The sequence below is a fragment of the Phaethon aethereus genome (genome assembly GCF_964289735.1).
Source record: "Phaethon aethereus genome assembly, chromosome: 11".
Lineage (NCBI taxonomy): Eukaryota > Metazoa > Chordata > Aves > Phaethontiformes > Phaethontidae > Phaethon > Phaethon aethereus.
In genome coordinates this window covers 6021423-6037330 of record NC_138587.1, presented here as the reverse complement: position 1 = coordinate 6037330, position 15908 = coordinate 6021423, and the positions used below count along the sequence as shown (strand labels likewise).

The 15908-nt window shown below is 41.9% G+C and overlaps 1 protein-coding gene across 1 annotated transcript in view; it reads right to left on the bottom strand.

Annotated features, from left to right (window-relative positions):
* The window catches only part of MDFIC2 (MyoD family inhibitor domain containing 2), a gene marked incomplete at its 5' end in the record, with an annotated part of 46005 nt that overhangs the window by 10209 nt on the left and 19888 nt on the right, over nt 1-15908 (bottom strand). Inside the window, one exon of the mRNA XM_082004506.1 lies at nt 9547-9585. Within this exon, the coding sequence (XP_081860632.1) occupies nt 9547-9585 (39 nt within the window). The remainder of the gene's footprint in view (nt 1-9546; nt 9586-15908) is intronic.

Genomic DNA, 15908 nt, shown 5'->3' with positions numbered 1-15908 from the left:
AGCGGGTTAGGGGGAGTTGCCACCGAAAGAGGAGGAGGAGAACTGATCTATCACCCCACAAAGGGCTCATACATGTCTTAAAAGCCAAGGACAAGGGAGCCTGTGGCTCCACTTGCTGGTGGTATTTGTTCCCCACCCATCCTGGCAGTGGCCCTTTGCCTCACACCCCTGTGGCAAGGAGTCCCAAGGGTTAATGGTGAACTGTGGGGAAAACTCCAGCAGTTTAGGACATGTAACCTTTTAATTTCACTGTGAGGCATCTTTGTGTATCAGCGCAGAGAAAGAACCAAAGGAAATCCTGGCTGATCTCCCTGCCATTTGTTATCCCATGCACCGCTGTCGCTGCCTGTCTATTTAATATATCACATGCTCATCACTGAAAGAGCTGTGTGCCATGTCTATTCAGTCCTGAGATGAAGCAGGCAGAGCTACATCAGACCTGATGGATGGTAACTTGTAAGTATAAAGGCTTGAACTGAACTAATTTGGTTTGAAAAGACTCATAGTAGAATGAAACCCAAACCCCAGGTTTCGATGGCCATGTTTCAAACAAGAAAAAGTAAAAAGAAAAGCAAAATACTTTTTCTTGCCAGTCTGAAGGACATAATTTGTCTGCCAGCAGCAACGGGAGGGGATGCCAGGGGTATGCCTGCTCGGTGTGACACACGCACGGGGCCAGCAGCTTGCCGGGATGATCCTCGCCGCTTGGCGTCACCCCGGGGAGCGCCGCGAGAGGCCAGGAGCTGGTGCAGCTGCCTTGGTGGAAGAACAAAACAACGTTTCAGGGGGACACTGTCAGTAAATGTGGTTTGGCACATGTATGACCCCCAGCCACTTAGTGACAGTCGTTGACTTCAGGAGTTGTGCCTTTGGGGGCAAGTAGAAACGCGTGTGCTTCCTTGCAGGAGGAGGCTACATGGGGTGGTGCACGGCTGCTGTTACCCCCGTCTCATTGCTGGGACAGAAGCCAAAAAGAAATCAAATTGCTAAGAGAGAAAGTTTCACCTCAGAAGAGGGGCAAAGGATCACTGGCAAACACAGAAGTTCTTGTTTCAGGTAGGTACAGAAAATTTGAGGGCTGGGAGATCTGCGATGAAATGTGGGGCATCATCCATGCCCAAACACCCCAGAAACCTTAGCTGAGGTTCCCAAATCATCAAAGGAGGAGAGAGGAAATTGCAGCCCACGCTCCAACATCCATGGCTTAGCTGTCTTGGCGGACAAGATGCCCCAGGCCCTCGTCATGGCAAGCCCAGGTCCTCACATAGGTGGTGAGCTCCTCCACCTCTGCTGTGCTTGCCAGGCCATCCACTCCACACGTAGGGCTTAGAGGCTTAAATCTTCCTTCCTCCTCTCTCCCAGGGTCAGGGAGGCAAAGTAGGAGGGGGTGTGGGACTACAGCAGATGGAGCAAACTCCATGGGAACTGCTTTCATCCACGTAGGAGAGGCCAGAGGAAGAGCAGGCATCACAGCTGACCTGAAGCAAGCTGCTCCAGACTAAATTATCATGGGTGCATTCATAGGTTCCTGCCCATTACATTTTGCTGAGCGCAGGCATAAGGATACAGGGGATTTAGACATTGTTTGTTTTTGTCGTATGGAAACAGGAAATAGTACACAAGGCTATAAATATATATATTGGGCTTCATATGACATCATGAACTTGTGCAAGTGCTTCTCTTCTGATTTATGATGATGGACTGGTAATTCACAAGAGCTTTGGGTTTACTTTATTTTGCTGTTGCAGCAACAAAGCTAATGGTGCAATCCTGCAAGGGGGTATTTTATCAATAGTGAATTTTTGACCTCATTGCATACATTTTAACTTCATGAATTAGTGACCCAGATGACTGTAAAGCCTTCTATAGGCTTATTATAAATCTATCACAGGGCTGGCAAAAAATTTTGGCCCAGATCCTAAACTCTGACAGGCATGTGTTGATGGACTGCATGGCAAGCACTTCCACTAATATTTCTCACTAATTATACCATATATTAAGAAAAATGAACGAAGCCAATGTTTATATGCAGCTTTAACTGCTTTTGATATAAGAAAGCAACACAATCCCTAATAAATTTTCACCTTCAACATTTCTATTCATTATAATTTTTACCATGATGAATGAAGTTAGAACTGGAGAGGGAGGGCGTTCATCTTGAAATCTGTTCAGTGAATGACTGAATTTACTTCCCTTCCCCAACTTGTGTTGAGGAAGGAGGGAACAGATGGACACAGGAAGAAGAGGGAGGCGAGTGCGGAACGAAGGAGATGGGTGAGGAACAGATGGAGTCGGGGGAAAGCGAAGAGGAGAGTCAGCAAGGATGGTAAGAATGTTTCCGCTTGACCTTGAGTTGAAATGAAGATCTGCATACACCATGGGGCAGCTAGATTTTGGGATGCATCCTTTTTTCTCTCTGTGACACCTACACCTCAAAGTCTTGTGGGCCATCCCAGCAGTCCAGACCATCCCAGGCAATCTGCAGGAGCAGAACCTAGATTTTCTCGAGGTGACGGTTGCTGCAGAGGGACATTTGCCCAGTGTTCAAGTCCATAATGGTAATGGCAGGGAGAAATGTGTGCAAATGCAGTACCCAAAATGGGTTGGGATGTGGTTAGTCTCCCAGGCATCCCAGCCAACCCAGAAATTGGAGCTTATGATTTGAAGAGCTATCCTACGCCCTGTTTGTTAGGATCCAATGACCAAGATACTCAAAGTGATTTATGATTTTACCTGCTTAAAATAAGACATTCGAGATGGCCTGATTTTCGGAATATGCTGAGCATCTGTGCTTTGAGGTGTATTGAATTATATAGCTCAAATCATCAGTAAGTCCTGGAAAATCTTGATTATATTCCTAATTCTATTAAATTGCCTGCATATAGTCCATTGGTTCTGGCTTTGCTAGCTGAAGAATGGAAGAGGTGAAAGTTAAATATTGGCCATGTGTGTCATTCCCTTTGAAGAAAATGGGAGCCATGTGCACTCACCTAACAGCAAAGTTTGGCCCCAACTATGATTTCACAGCTGGGTCCTAACTTCAGGAATGCCAAAGCACTACATGACTCAATTGGAGTAATCTGATCAATGCTGTATTATCACTGTGGATTTAAATTGCGCACACAGCAAGAGCAGAGTTAGTTTTCTTCTCTTTCAGAATCACTTTTCTCTGCAGATTTGATAGCATAAATATGAAGTTTTACTCGCATCACACAAATAAGTGAAATGGCAGAAAATGTATGTAAAATAAAATGCACAACATTACATCCTTTTTACTTTTTGGAGGCTGTTTAAGAAAATGGCCTCATTAATTTTGACTGAATAAAAGGTTCCTTTAAGGGATTTCAATAGGTGACATGAAAAATGTTAATATGAATGATCAAGACAATGGAGGTTAAAACTGTTTTGAAAATACGTTTCTTTTATGGATCTCAGCTGTTGGGAGAGTTACAGAATAAATATACGGTAGTGCTGACATTCAGTGCTGTTTCATCTTAGCAAAAGAGTTTTTAATAAAGAAAATTCTTTTCAAGGAATGTTTTCTGCAGCCAGTCTTCAAAAAGAGGTTTTCCCCCCTCCTAGTTTAATAAAATTAAAGTAATTTATGTCATATTGATATGTCGATATGTTTTTCAATAAACTTTTTCACAGAGGTTTTTAAAAAATTCTCTTCACTTTAAAAATTATAATTATATGTCTTCCTCACACTTTGAAAATGGCACAAGGTGCTCATTTGCAGAGCTCTACTGTTCAAATCTTCACTGAGAATAGAAATGTCATGACTCAGTTAACAATGCTTTATTATTCACATTGATCTTTTTTTATAGTGTTCTTTATCTCAAAAACATTGTAAATCAGATATCTTCCTCCCACTCTTTTGTTCATTTGCAAATTTTTATTATTCTAGTTTAAAAAAGCAGTGGAGTGTCAAGAGTCAGTGTATATTGTTTATGTTCTTTTTTGCTTTAAAATTAGTTTTAACTATAAAAAGTATGATGTACAGCAGCAAAAAAAAAAGTTGGATTTGAGGATGCTTAAAAAGAATTGAAGGGATCAGTGTGAATTTTATGTTGTTCGCTTACACTTTAGAGTTGTAACAGACTTTGCAAGAAGGAGGACCAAACACTTTACGAAAAGGTTTTCATGTGCTAATTCAAAAGTCCCTGTTGCATCAGACATCATCATCTGCATTAGACACCAGACATAATTCATGCTCTCAAAGAACACAGTAGCAAAATTCACAACTGCTTTTGTAGCGTGTTCACCGGCTGGTTTACAGGTGCCTGCCCGGAGACCTGCCCTCTCCATCGCTCCGTGTCGGAGCTTGGCGCCAGGTCCTCGGGAGCCCTCGGCTGAGAAGCACCGCGATAAATCACCAGATTTTTGCAGGAACTTCACAGCTTTGGTATCGAGTGTTCACTGCAGCAGAAACATAACCTCAGCTGGCCAACAGGCAACGCAATCACTGAAACCCATGGGCCAGGGTGCGGGATATGGGTGTGCATCCTCCGGAAGAGCCGTGCCGGAGACCCTAGGGTTTGTTTCTAGATTGGATTTTCCAAATTCTTCTTCAGCCGCTGTTTTCTTTCCTACCAAGTTTTTCTTTAGGTCTGTATTTATGTCCTGGCTGATGTGACTGTATGAAATGGCCTCCAGGAAATAAATCCATTGCAGTAATTGGGGTTAGTCCAGAGAGCAGCAGGATCTTGTGGCATTTCACATACTGCTTGCTGATAGGTAATTCTTTTTTCTTTTGCCTGTTTTGAATTAATTTCCTCCAATTTATGATCAGGGCATCCTGGCATCCTGTTGTTACTCCATCAGCTCTTGAAAGAGATCATCCTCTCTGGGAGTCTGCGAGAAGAAGTAGCTATTTCTGAAGTTGAATTTAAGACGCAGATTGGATTTTTGGATCTTGTAGGTGCTGTGGCAGCTCTATTGCATGAAACAGCCCTAAAAAGCTATTGTAAAGAAAAATAAAGTCTTCTTTCCATATTCTTTTGTTTCTTTCTGTTTCAAGGCTGCACTCTCCTGATGTTTTGCTAAAAGGGATAATTAAACAAACTCAGAGCAAGTCAGTCTCAAACTGAACCCTAACTGAAAACACACAGCCCTGTCCTTCCCCCTCCAAGCAGAGCACCTATTTGTTTTCATTAATGTCAGCAGGTCACCCCAGCCACCACAGGGCCATGCCAGTCCCTGTTACCTCCCTGGGCTGCAGGGATTTGGGATGCACAGCCCCAGGCAAAGCCCCTGAAGCCACCCCACCGATGGGGCTGCATGGACACCCCACACTGGGTGTTGGGGCAGGTCCATCCCAGTGCCCATGGGCAGCTGCTTGTTGTATTGCAGGGATAACTCAAAACTCTCAAATTCTCTTTATTCCTGCCTTCAGAGTGTGAAGCTGGAGATTTTGATGCCTTATCTTATCTGAACTGATCATGTTGTTTTCAAATTAAAGAAAAAGCAAACATCATCATCATTATTATTATTATTATTATTATTATTATTATTATTATCCTTGCCTCTACAGCACTGCTGCATTAATTCAGTCTTCATTCCTTCCTCTCATGGTTAATTACTCACCCCATCAATGAGGCTAAGTGTCTGCCAATATGATCAAGTTTCAGAAACAAAAACCTAACCAGAACGCAGTATCCAGAAGTTGACAAGGCTTTATTTAATACACTGGCACAGTAACTAAAGGTAGGTCTCACCCATGGACATGCTTGTGTAATTGCTTACTCTGTTTAGTCTGAGAAGTTTATAGGTAATGTAAAACAGAAAATATTGAGTTTATTACAAAAGAATTTTTTTCCCCACATAAAACTCTGTGTCATGAAATTTAGAAAGCACTTAAAAATCTCAGTTTTATTTTTGGTAAGCACTATCTATTGAAAAGTGAAAAGATCAGAGGGATCTCTAGGCAAAATTTGTGAGCTTTCCAACGAAAAGACAGCACAGTGTCTTCCTTTCATGTCCCAAGGTCTTTGGCAACTGCACCACTTTCTGAATGACATTGAAGTTGTGTGCCAAGAGCTTACTCCCAAAGCAGGTATTACACACGGTTATGGTCACAAAGATATCCTTGCACAGCATTAATGCCAGAGGAGCTCAGAGGCTGTCAGCGTTTTGATTTGGTGAGGGGAAACACCATCAAAACCACATATATACTTAGAATATATCCAAACAGCTTACACGCCGCCAAATAGAGCTGCAAATCACAGAAGATGCAGCATTTCTCATAGATGGTTCTTAAAGCTCTACTCGTGGCGAATTGGCATGTGATAATATATGACTACAAAACCCTACGTCTTCTAATAAGTTATAAAAGCTTTTCTTTGATTCAAATCCAGGGATGAGTGGCAATCTGTGAGAGACTTATGTCTTCTAGAGAGTTTCCTAGCAAACACTTCGTTTTTTTCTCTTTCATCTGCATGCCATACTGGAACACAACTGGGAGCTGGACTTGTCCGCTATAGCAAGCATTATTAATCTCACTACCACCTGAGTCCCTCCCCGGGTGCTGCTGGGCAGTCTTTGCTGGACCGTGCTGGGAAACTATTTATTTAGCTCTGCAAAGGCCTGATCCAGTATCAGCAGATGTCAGTGGAAGGACTTCCAGGGATCTCAAGAGATCAGGCACCAGAACCGCCTCCAGTATGGTGGCCTTCTCTGGGTTTCTTTGCTCTTTTCCTCAGAAAGAGTTGTAGACAGAGCAATTAACAACATCTGAAGCAGAAGATATATCATGCTATACATCTTTTCACAAAACATTCTTTTTCCTGGGGGCCACCGAAGATGCAGAACATCTATTCTGGAGGCACACAGATGACATTCACTGTTTCTTAATTATAAAGTAAGTACTTTTAGGACAGTGTGGTGTTGCCAGCTCTGGCAAAGACAAACATGGTAACTGTTCTGCTCACAGTATTAAATACACTTCTCTCGCTGTGCAGTGGAAGGATGTGCTTAAACTCACAGTCTATCACTATTCCTGGATAGTGTAGGAGAGTCCAGGAACACTCAAGATGTCTTTTCCTGTGTATATTAAGTGGTTCAGAACAAAATACTGTTCTTAGAAAACATGAATCTTATGGCAGAAGAAAGTTCCCTTCATGACCGTGCTACAGAGATTTCCAAACAGTTGCTTGTTCATTTGGCTGTATGAAATATTAGGTTCAGCCTACTCACAAGCGCAAACACGTAATTTCTTCTCACCGTGGCACCTTCACTGTGGTCATTTCCGCCTGGCTTTGTAACGTTGGCAAGTGCAGTACTAGCACAATGTCTTCATTGTACGAGCTTTCAGAGGAGAGCTGCAGAGCTCCTGCAGCCTCGGTGAAATGCCAGCCGTTCCCCAGCGCCAGCTGTTTGTCCTGGGTTGCAAGAAACCGCACTCACAAGGAGTTTTGCTAGTGCCTGATGTGAGCAGCGACCACCAGAGGTTTCAGGTGTTGCTAGAGGGTAGGTCAGCATGCCCCCATCCATCTGTGGACCACGCACAAGGATCAAAGGGTTGGCTGGGCAACCTTCAGCTCACTGGGCTCTCCAAAGCCCCAGGAGCAGCACCCCTCGTCCGTCCCCCTCGGGGCTGCCTGGGCATGGGGGTGGCTCAGCCCTCTCCTCAACGCTTCCCCACATCAAAACTTTCACTGAAGCTTTCGCTCAAGGCTCAGGTGTACAACCCCTTCCAAGCAAGGAGGTCACAGCCCAGGCCCTGGGAGGAAAAAGTGGGTGTCAAAGAAGTGGAAGAGGTGTCACTGTTTTAACACTGAGATTAGGCAAAATCTAACCCCCATTAATCTTTAGAGCAGGGCCTCTGGTTTGTTCCTTTTTCAATCTATTCTGTATTCAAAGCAAGTACATTTTTTCTGTCACTATACCGCTATTGTTAACAACTATAAATGTATTAAAAACACAGGGGCATTTTAGTATGTGTATTGTGCATAAGAAATATTGTTACATGACAAGCTCCAATTGGCAAGCGAAAAGAGGTTTTATTGAAGGAAATAGCAGTAGCAAACAGTGAACTATGCAGAATAATGATAATTGTTCCTTTAACATTGGCAGCGTGCGTTCACTTAATATGACTGCTCCTCTGTCTCTGCCTCATCCAGACCCAGAGGACCTGTTAGACAAGCAGGCAGCCACCTCTCTCTGGGATCAAGCTGTCAATGCAAACTTGCTTTCTTTCTATTTCTCGGAGCTAAGCTATACCCCCAGAGCTCCTGAAGCTTTTCCTGAGTGAAAGCTTTAAAAAAGCTCCATTCTAAATTACATCACACGAGCTGTTCTCTTCAGACTGACAGAACAAAAGCGGGGGGGGGGGGGGAATGCCAAAAGTACCATCTGAATGACTTCCAAGTTGCACAGAATGATTTACCTCCTCATGCTTTATGAGAGCAGACTAACGTTGTCTTGACCTTGCCTACCAAACCCCCAGCAGCGTCCTCTAACTAACAGAGAAACCTTGCGTTGTGTGTGTTTGCAATACAAATAAATGCAGAGCCATTGGGTGCAGGCTTTTTGTCTACAACAACAGGGTCTTGGATGCACCATTAAGTAAGGTCCTAAGGGGGCAATGGTGCTTTCTACACTTTTTTAGATGGCACGGTCTCCAACACCTGCTCATTATTACTGGAAGAGCCCAGCCTGTGGGTGTTGCACAGCCTGGTGTGCTCACCCTCTAATCAGCGACACCCTGATTAACGATCATAGTGAGGACTGCAGAGGGCCACTGTCAAAATCTGAGAGGTCTCTTAGATTGCCTCCAGCTGGGACTCTCCAATTGAAGGTCATTGTCAGAAGTAAAGGTAGCAGATAAGCATTACCCACTTCTGCTGTGGTGGGTAGGAAGCAGATAAATGGGCATATCTCCCCCTTCTAAAGGCTTTCAGGTGGTGCCGACTGGTTCAAGAACCCTCACTCAGGAAAACATCCTCAGCTGGGAAGGGAGAGGGCCATGGGCCTTCCTCCTTCTTCAGCAGATAAATAAGGGTAAGAGGAAGAGAGCAAAGTCAAGGCTGTTCTCCAAGGTAAGGTGTAGAATCAGCAGCCTTTGTAGGGTGGTTAGGTGTCAGTGTGGGGCTTGTCTGATCCCAAAGTAATCCACTGAGATCCTGCAAATTGAAACAAGCAGGTTTTGTGTGGTTTTTGGGCTGACCTTTTTGAGGCTCTTACCTGGTTTTGGTAAGAAAATGGTTGTGAGGTTAAGAGCTTTTTATCCTCCTACTCAAAAGCTTGTAGGCTTAGCCCACTGCACAGCACTTCTATGCTTGTTCTGCTATTTTGAGTAAATCTTAAAATGTTTCTTTAAGTCTTTAATACAGTCTCATTTTAACAGTCTCATTTTAAAGATGGACTGGAGTCTGAAACAGATGATGAGTCAGTATTAAGGCAAAAAATGTTGCTCACATCCCCCCTGGAATTAGAATAATTGAGCTCATTTTCTTGCATGAAAGGGGCCACTTTAGTAGTCACAAAGGTGTGGTGCCATGCCCTGTGTACTGTGGGGAGAAGGAGCTGAGAAGGTGGGGGACTTACCTGAGTCTCCAAGGGGCTGTAGGATGGAGTTGTCCAGTTCTAAAAAACAAGAAGGGGAGAGGAAGGCTTCACTAAGCAGGAAAAGCTCCTCAGCTGGTGGCTTTGTTATCCCACATGGGCACTGGTGTTTTGTAAACAGTTTAGAACTGTATTGTTATTGGAGGAAAGAAAAAAGTCAAGATACTGCAGCCAGAGACTTAGTTACCTAACTGAATTCACAAGTATGAAAAAATATCTCTTAATAGAAGCTAGGAGATACCCTTTCCCCTTACGGATTGTGTGTCCTCTGGTCTCTCACTGAGATTATTTCCTGCCCCTCAGGGGACACGGCCAGTTTTCATATGTTCAACATGACTTGACTTACCCAGAGGAGCAAAGACTGCCCAAGGATGACTCACTAATGCAGCATTCTTCCCTGAGTTTCTGAGTGAGTAGAGTTTACCTTTTTTGCTATGTCTTTCTGGTGGCTCGTGTCTGAGTTGTCTTCACACACCTGATCAGTGAAATGTCTCTGCCTTGATCCATAAGGGGCCATCCGAATGCCCATTAAAGCTGATGGGAATGTTTGGCTTCAGGGCATACTGTATCAGGTGTTGTATCTGCTTCCTATGCCAAATTGTGAAATCTTAATTAGGCGAAAAACTTCATTAAAATAATTGCAACCGAGAAAAACACTGGTAATGAAACTGAATACAGACCTCATCACTGCGTGCTTCATCACATCCCTGTTCCTATCAATAGTACATATGAAGATGCTGCGATTTCAGTTTTTGAAGGTAGCAGAATAAGATATTAAACATAACCACTGTAATACATGCAGCCTAGTTTTCTGAACCACAGTTTTAGTGTATGGTGGGGATTCAAGTTTAGTTCATCAATCTTTATTTTTCTGTTTCAACGTGGCAATGCCTGCTCGGAGGGAAAGACGTAGGTCTTATCTAAATGACTGAATACTTGGGTGGCATTGTAATCCCACTGGATGTGGGATTTTGTGCCACACGGGTCATGCAGAGAGCTAACGTTCTGTAGTTTTTTTTGGTAAATCTGGATCTGAATGTGAATTGTGAAAAATACTAGCCTAGCTTGTAAATCTGAAGTTTTGGTTGTAACAGTGGCAACCAGAAGCTTGCTTGCTTATAAAGTGAGGAAAATATGATCTGAAAACAAATTTGACACAACAGACAGGGTGCCATGGTCCTATCTCCAGGCTCTTGACTCAGGCATAGCTGGCCTTTGAGCAGGATAGCAGCGAAGCTCCTCATGGTATGGGGATGAATGTGCTTGTAGGCAAAGGCTTGTGAGTCTCTGACACTACGCCACAAGCAAGACCTGAAGTCCCTGGAGCACTGTGTGTCTGAGAAGAGATTAATTTGCTTATGCCAGCATGCAGACCACACTATCCTCTGCTCCTACCTTGCAGTGGTTCCCATCCTGTATTGCTCTGCCTGGTATGCTACTAGCTACATGCTTTGGGGATGTACATGGTGAGTTACTTGCTCTGATCTGGACCAAGATCCAGAAAGTTTACTTAGAAATTCGTAGATAAATTTTCTCCCTTTTATTCTACAAGTATGTGTAAGCCAAGCTTTCTTTGAGCTTTACTAGAAGAGAACAGAAGCATGTGCCTTTTTCCGTGAGTTTGTTTTCAAGCCATGGTTCTTTGGGGAAGTGTGATTTGTTTATGTCTTTCCATAACAAATGACAATGGTTAAGGTTGCATTTCTGCCAACCTCTTTCTAAGTGATTTCAAGTAGTTTGCTTAAAGAGGGATTATTTCATCTGCCACAGCATATGAGGCAGCTCTGAGGTAGTGTCTATCTTGCGCAGAACAAGACCACTGAACATGAGCTTAAGGCAGGAAATTTAAGGTCCGATAGACAGTAGGATCACAAAAGCATAGAGTAGTAGTTTGCACCTGAAGAAAAAAGAATTTGCTTGACATTTCTTTTCCTGATGGTACAAGAAAGACTGGGAAAGGCTAGCAACACCAACTGCCCATTGGAGGTGGTGACTGCTTAAATCCTGGTGGTCCCTCATCGAGTGCTTGCACTAACCATGTAACTCTTGTGTGCCTCAAATAATCCCCTACAAAGTGAGGACGTGTAAGGTTCCTAAGCATGTATGATTTTTTGGGTGTTGAAGTCATGTCTGTAAGTTAATATATACTCTGTAAATGCAGTTGTCAATGTCTTGTGGTTGCCTTGTTCAGCTTCAGAAAGAGTCTTAAATTTTTAGGCAGCAAACTTCTACAGCTATTATAGCTTATGGTCACCAGTTAGCTACAGCAGGAGGGTCAAAATTTGGAAACTGTAGTTTCTTTGCAGCCTGTGGGTTTTCTCCCCCTTCAAGTCTGTTTTCTACTCTTGCCAGTACCCTGCCTTCTGTTTAAAGGCATTAGTAATACCAAATAAAGCTAAAGATGCTTGTTATAACAACTAAGTTGTTTCCTTTTTAATCAGAGTACATGCTTATGCCAGGTTTGGCATGAAGAATCTGTGTATGTGTCTTGTTTAGGGCACAGTAAGCTGATAATTTGTTCGAAGACTAGTGCATTACATATCATTTTGCTTTTAGTTGTACAATTTACTGGGAGGTTGGTATGAGCATTGGTAATCTGATTTTTGCTTGGTTGGAGGAGGTGGAAATACAAGGAATGGGAAATAAAAGGCTACTGCCATGTGTGCTGAATTGTGGTTTGGTAGCAGCAGTTGTCTTGTAGTTAAGTGGCCATCAAAACCTTTCTTGGGGTGGCAATAAATTAAAAAAAAAATCTTCAGAAAGTATATCAGTTTTCAAAGAGCAAAGAAAGATGCAGCAATTATTGTGACAGGTTTGCAGTCTGTTTCTGATTACCCTTTTGGCTGGGCAGTTGGGGTTTCTAATTGTAAGGTTAAGGAATCCTTTTTATCTACCTCTTGCCTCCTAATCCTATGCTAGACGGTATTGTTTTCTGTGCCTTTTGTCTTCTGGGGCAAGAGACAATCTCTGCCTCATGCGAACATCTTGTTAAAGTCTGCTGAGGATTAGGGGGTGTGACAGTTTTCTTGCTGAGCCTTTTTATTGGGGATTTTTATGCCTGCTTTTCTGGGAGGTCTTTGAAATGTCTTTTATGTAGCAATCATTTCACTCTTTCTTTGTTGTCTCAAATGTTGAGGCTGTATTCTTCTCATCTGTTCCTGTTTATATTCCATACTAGCTGGTCATAACAGTTGAGCTTGAAACTATCATCACGCCGTGTGCTTCTGAATCGCAGGAGTGTTGCTAACTGCTCTAGGACAATTGCGAATTTGAGCTCTATTTTAGGCCATCTGAAGCTTTAGCATGATTGTTTGGTATGAATACTATTAAAGAGGTTCCAGATGAAAAATAACGATCTGAGAGTTGGACATTTCAAGTGTCCACAGCTAGGTATAGGCATTTAAAAATGCTCCTGCTGTAATGAGATAGGTCCCCCTTAGGGTGGTGTTCAGTCTGGCCTAAACTCCTACAACAATCAATGGAAGAGACAAGCCCATCCTGCTGGCAAGACATTCCATCTTGAGAGAAGAGTTTAAGCCAGGAAAAAATTGCTCTTTGGAAGACTTGTTTTGTCCCTGTTGTCACCCCCCCCTGCAGTTGGCTACAGACAAAATATGGAAAATTACCCAGACCAGAAATCAAACTTCTAGGTGATTAAATAATACAAAGACTAATCCTGGCCAAAGAAATGAAATAACTTAGCTTTTCACAAGAAATTTGGAAACTTTGGTAATTTCACATTTCAGTTTCAGAAAGCTATGGGGTTGCTCAATGTACTTAAGTACAAGTAAAACACAAGATTGTTTCCTAAAATTTTCCTAAAATCAACGCTTCTATATATTGAGTGGTTATCTTAAGACACATGAACTTCTTGTATCTTCGTTTTAATGAGATGGTAAACACATTATTGCTGATTTCACAAAGTAATTATTTCTGATGCTATGTAAGCTCAGGTACCATCTGGGGAGATCCCAGATTCAATGTTAAACAAGGAACCAGGGTTATGTAGTCTTGCTGATGATGAAGGTCTCAGAGGCAGGTTTCTGAGACATTTGTATGAAAAAACTGGTTGCATCACCTTCCCCTTTGAGAAAACTGAGGTAAAATTTTTGTTTTTGTGAAGTCATTACCAAAACTGAGTGACTAATGTGCACAAGATGCTGGTTCAATTTTTTCAATCTAGCTAAACACTTATTTCACTAAGGAGTGTATCATAACTTTAGAAGAAGCTACCTGTTTAGATGTCTATCTTTTGTCCAATAAATACCTTCCTAAAAGCTGTTCTTGCTCTCCCCACCAAAAATTTGCCCCGTGTAACACAGCATTTCCACCTGCCTTTGCCTGCAGCCTCTCCAGCCTAATTTTTAATGTCTAAAGCCGTATATAATATAGTTCCATTTCACACTTAACCACAAAACCCATTCTTCCAGATATGACCTCAGTTTATTTTATATCACACGTCTTTTTCTTGAAGTATTTTATACAAAGCATAATATGCAATGATACGGCACTGATGTTTATCAAAATTGTTTCACTCTCTATGTATTTCTATTCCTGTCTCTTGGATCAACTACAATACGGCTGCAGATTAATACCACCTTTTCAAATAGGTTTAATGTGTTTATTTTCTTGCCGCATTCACTCCATCCACTAACTTGTTATATGGATCATATTTAATGGGAATATTGTGGGACTATCAAAGGGCATTTATTTTCTATTGAAATAACAATTAAGATAACACGCAAACTAATATACTAATCAAATAAACCTGACAAATAACAAAAACTTTTTTAAAGCTGCAGAGGCATGTTAACAAATCTATTTGATCAATATATGGGATGTGAAAAAAGAGGAGACAAGATTGACTGATGAATAAAATGGAACTGACACAAATAGGCTGACAGCCAGTCGCAAGTCTCTTTAGGGCAAATGCAATTAACTTAGAATAATAGACTCAAATTTGATGGTTAGAAATGCATTTTTATTAACAATCACAGCCTGAATCATTATGCACTCTTATGAATAAAATTGTAGTTATACTGAAAGTCTGTGTATACATGTATGCGTGTACATACAAAAAAGCCTTGTCGGAGAAGAGTTTTATTTTGTGACAGAATAGCTGTATAAGACTTAAAATATAAAGCATATGCAAGTATAAATCTAAATATTCAAACCAGTGATATAAAAATCACATATGTGCTATGCTAGTATTAATGATAAAGGCACTAAGCGTTGGTCCCAGGACCACTTGTTCTTTTGGGATGTGAAATTGCAATGAGGGATTTACAGATTTCATTCTGCGGCAGAGAAGTCATTACTAGAAACATAAACTCATTCTCTTTACTTTAATAGCTATTTTAAATCATTCATTTAGAAAATACATTAACTATTTATTGTATAGGCAGTACATTTCTATTGGCATTCCATTTTCATGCTTTTTTATAATCCTTTTTAACAAATTATTTTATTAAAAGAAGATTAGAATTAGCAAAAGGATCCTACCAATTTTTGAAAATGCTACTCTTGAAGAAGGATATTTCCCATTATTAACAGGTATGCGGTATTAAAACTTTAAAAGGAGGGAAGATATTCAATTGCTAATGTGTCCTTTTTCTTTTGACCTTCATTGCAGAGGTTGATTGCTGTTTGTAAATTTACTATTCAAATTTATTAATCTCATTTAATTTCTGAATAAATATATAATCCTTTTTCCCCAAAATACTTGGGATTTAGATATGAAAAGAGCTGCCTATAGGGTATGTTGTTGTGCAGACATCTTTTATTTGTGGGAAAAGATAAAATACTCCGCCTAATGCAGAGAAACGCTACGTGGTATTAGCAGAGTATAATGTGAATATGAAACCATGATACCTGCAAGGCTTGGTGCTTAAATACCTTGAGAAAAAAGTGTAATGGTAGGAAGCAAAACTGCACTGGAAATTATTTAAATCCAGTGTTCTCCAGCTCAGTGCCCTTGCTGGGCCACTGGCTGGCCAGGGACAGGATAGCAGCAAAACGTGCTCTGTAGTTGCCTACAGCATGAAGAAGCCGGTGTAAAACATCATTGTGGTTCTCAGTCAGTGTCTGGGGTTCTGAGCTGGATCCAAGAAGCACCACGCTCGGTGCTCTCCACTTTGAAGGCGGTTTGAATCCTCCCCGTGTCACGGAAGTGCGCAGACGTACTAGGGAGGCAGACTGCCGAATGCCTGGTGGGAGAGAGGCCCGTGGAACCTGCTGAGAACAGGGACAGCGTGTGGCTGGGGAACAGCTTTTTCTGGTAAACACCTGGTGTCTGGGGAATTTGTAGCCTGCCACTTTGATTTTCTGCCTCTAGTCTTAAAGTC